At 70.0% G+C, this 1,380-nt stretch overlaps 1 protein-coding gene across 1 annotated transcript in view; it reads left to right on the top strand.

Annotated features, from left to right (window-relative positions):
- Positions 1-100: 100 nt before the first annotated feature.
- The window catches only part of CIC (capicua transcriptional repressor), a 15,612-nt gene continuing 14,332 nt past the window's right edge, over positions 101-1,380 (top strand). The window contains exon 1 of the mRNA XM_025195424.1: positions 101-1,379. Coding sequence (XP_025051209.1) covers positions 526-1,379 — 854 coding nt within the window. The 5' untranslated portion in view covers positions 101-525. The remainder of the gene's footprint in view (position 1,380) is intronic.

Below are 1,380 nucleotides of genomic sequence, written 5' to 3'. Positions count from 1 at the left end.
AGGGCAGGGCAGGGCGGGGCGGGGCGGGGGGGAATAGAGAGGTCTGGTCTCCCAAAGTTGGTGGGTCAGGAGAGTCTACCCTCCCAGATATGGGGTGAGAGCTGGGCCGTACCAACCACCCCAAAGCGGGGGGCGGGGGCACGCTGGTGCCAAGTGAAGTTCTGGGGGTGTAGTAGGCCTTGGGCCCTACTACGATTGTGTGCGGTGGAGGGTGGGTGATGCCTGGAAGTGGGGTGTATTATGGGATGGGGGCATTGCCGTGTCAGCCCCGGGATGTTGGGGTGGGGTGGGGGCTGGTCCTTGGGGATGTGGCCCCCTTGGCTGTGGGTGGCTTTGGGGCTGGGCTGGAGAACAAGGGCCAGGCCAGTGCAGGGGCTGGGCTGGGCTGGGCTGGGGGAGGGCCTTGAGGGGACAGGGGCTACAGGTTGGGAGTGCAGGGCGCTGGCAGGACAGCAGGGGTGCCTGGAAATCTGACCCCTGCTCCCCGCAGGTCCCTGAGTCTCTGCCTGGCCTGGTGAGAGGAAGATGAAACCCGCGGCGAGGAAGGCTGCCAGCTCCTCACCCGCGTCCAGCACAGGCAGTGGCAGCCACTCTCCCCCCTCCACCCGAGCTAAGGCCCAGCGGCGCCGCCCGGCTGAGGGGGGCCCGAGGCTGGAGGAGGAAGAGGAGGGCGGGGGCAGCGAGGACACTCCTGACCAGCCACCCGTCTTCCCCAGAGCCCGCTGCACCATGGAGCCCACCCTGGGCCCACCTGTAGAGGCCCCCGAGGCAGAGGGGGTGCCAGGGCCCGACGGGGAGCCCTCCCCCAACCGCAAGACGGCTGCCTTCAAGGCCCGCACGCCACGGCGCAAGGCGGTGGGGCCTGGTGAGGACTGGAGTGGCAGTGAGGGCTCAGCCGCCCCCCCGGAGGACGAGCCCGGGGGCCGGTGCCCCTCATCCAGCACGGACACAGCCAGCGAGCACTCGGCTGATGAGGAGGCGAAGGCTGGGCCGGTGGCACAGCCCTGGGGCCCAGCGCCCACACCTGCACCCTATGACCTGCACCAGCTGCGCTCCCAGCGGGTGCTGGCCCGGCGCGATGGGCTCTTCCAGCCTGCTGTGGTCAAGCAGATCCGACGCGGGCAGGACCTGGGTGTACAGTTTGGCGGTGACCGGGCGGTGACCTACTACGAGGGGGCACTGAGTGCCGGGGCCCCAGATGTGGTCCTGGACGCCACGCCCCCGCCAGGCGCTGTGGTCGTGGGCACGCCCGTGTGCGCTTGTGTGGACCCAGGTGAGACGGCCTACCGCGAGGGCACTGTGGTGGAGGTGAGCGTCAAGCCAGCCTCCTACAAGGTGCGGTTTGGGTTGTCGCCTGGCCCCAGCCCCAGCCCGCGCCGC

This window comes from Alligator sinensis, unplaced genomic scaffold (assembly GCF_000455745.1).
Source record: "Alligator sinensis unplaced genomic scaffold, ASM45574v1 scaffold1575_2, whole genome shotgun sequence".
NCBI classification, from domain to species: Eukaryota; Metazoa; Chordata; order Crocodylia; family Alligatoridae; genus Alligator; species Alligator sinensis.
Note: the sequence above shows the minus strand (reverse complement) of the source record. Positions and strands in the feature narration are given on the sequence as shown.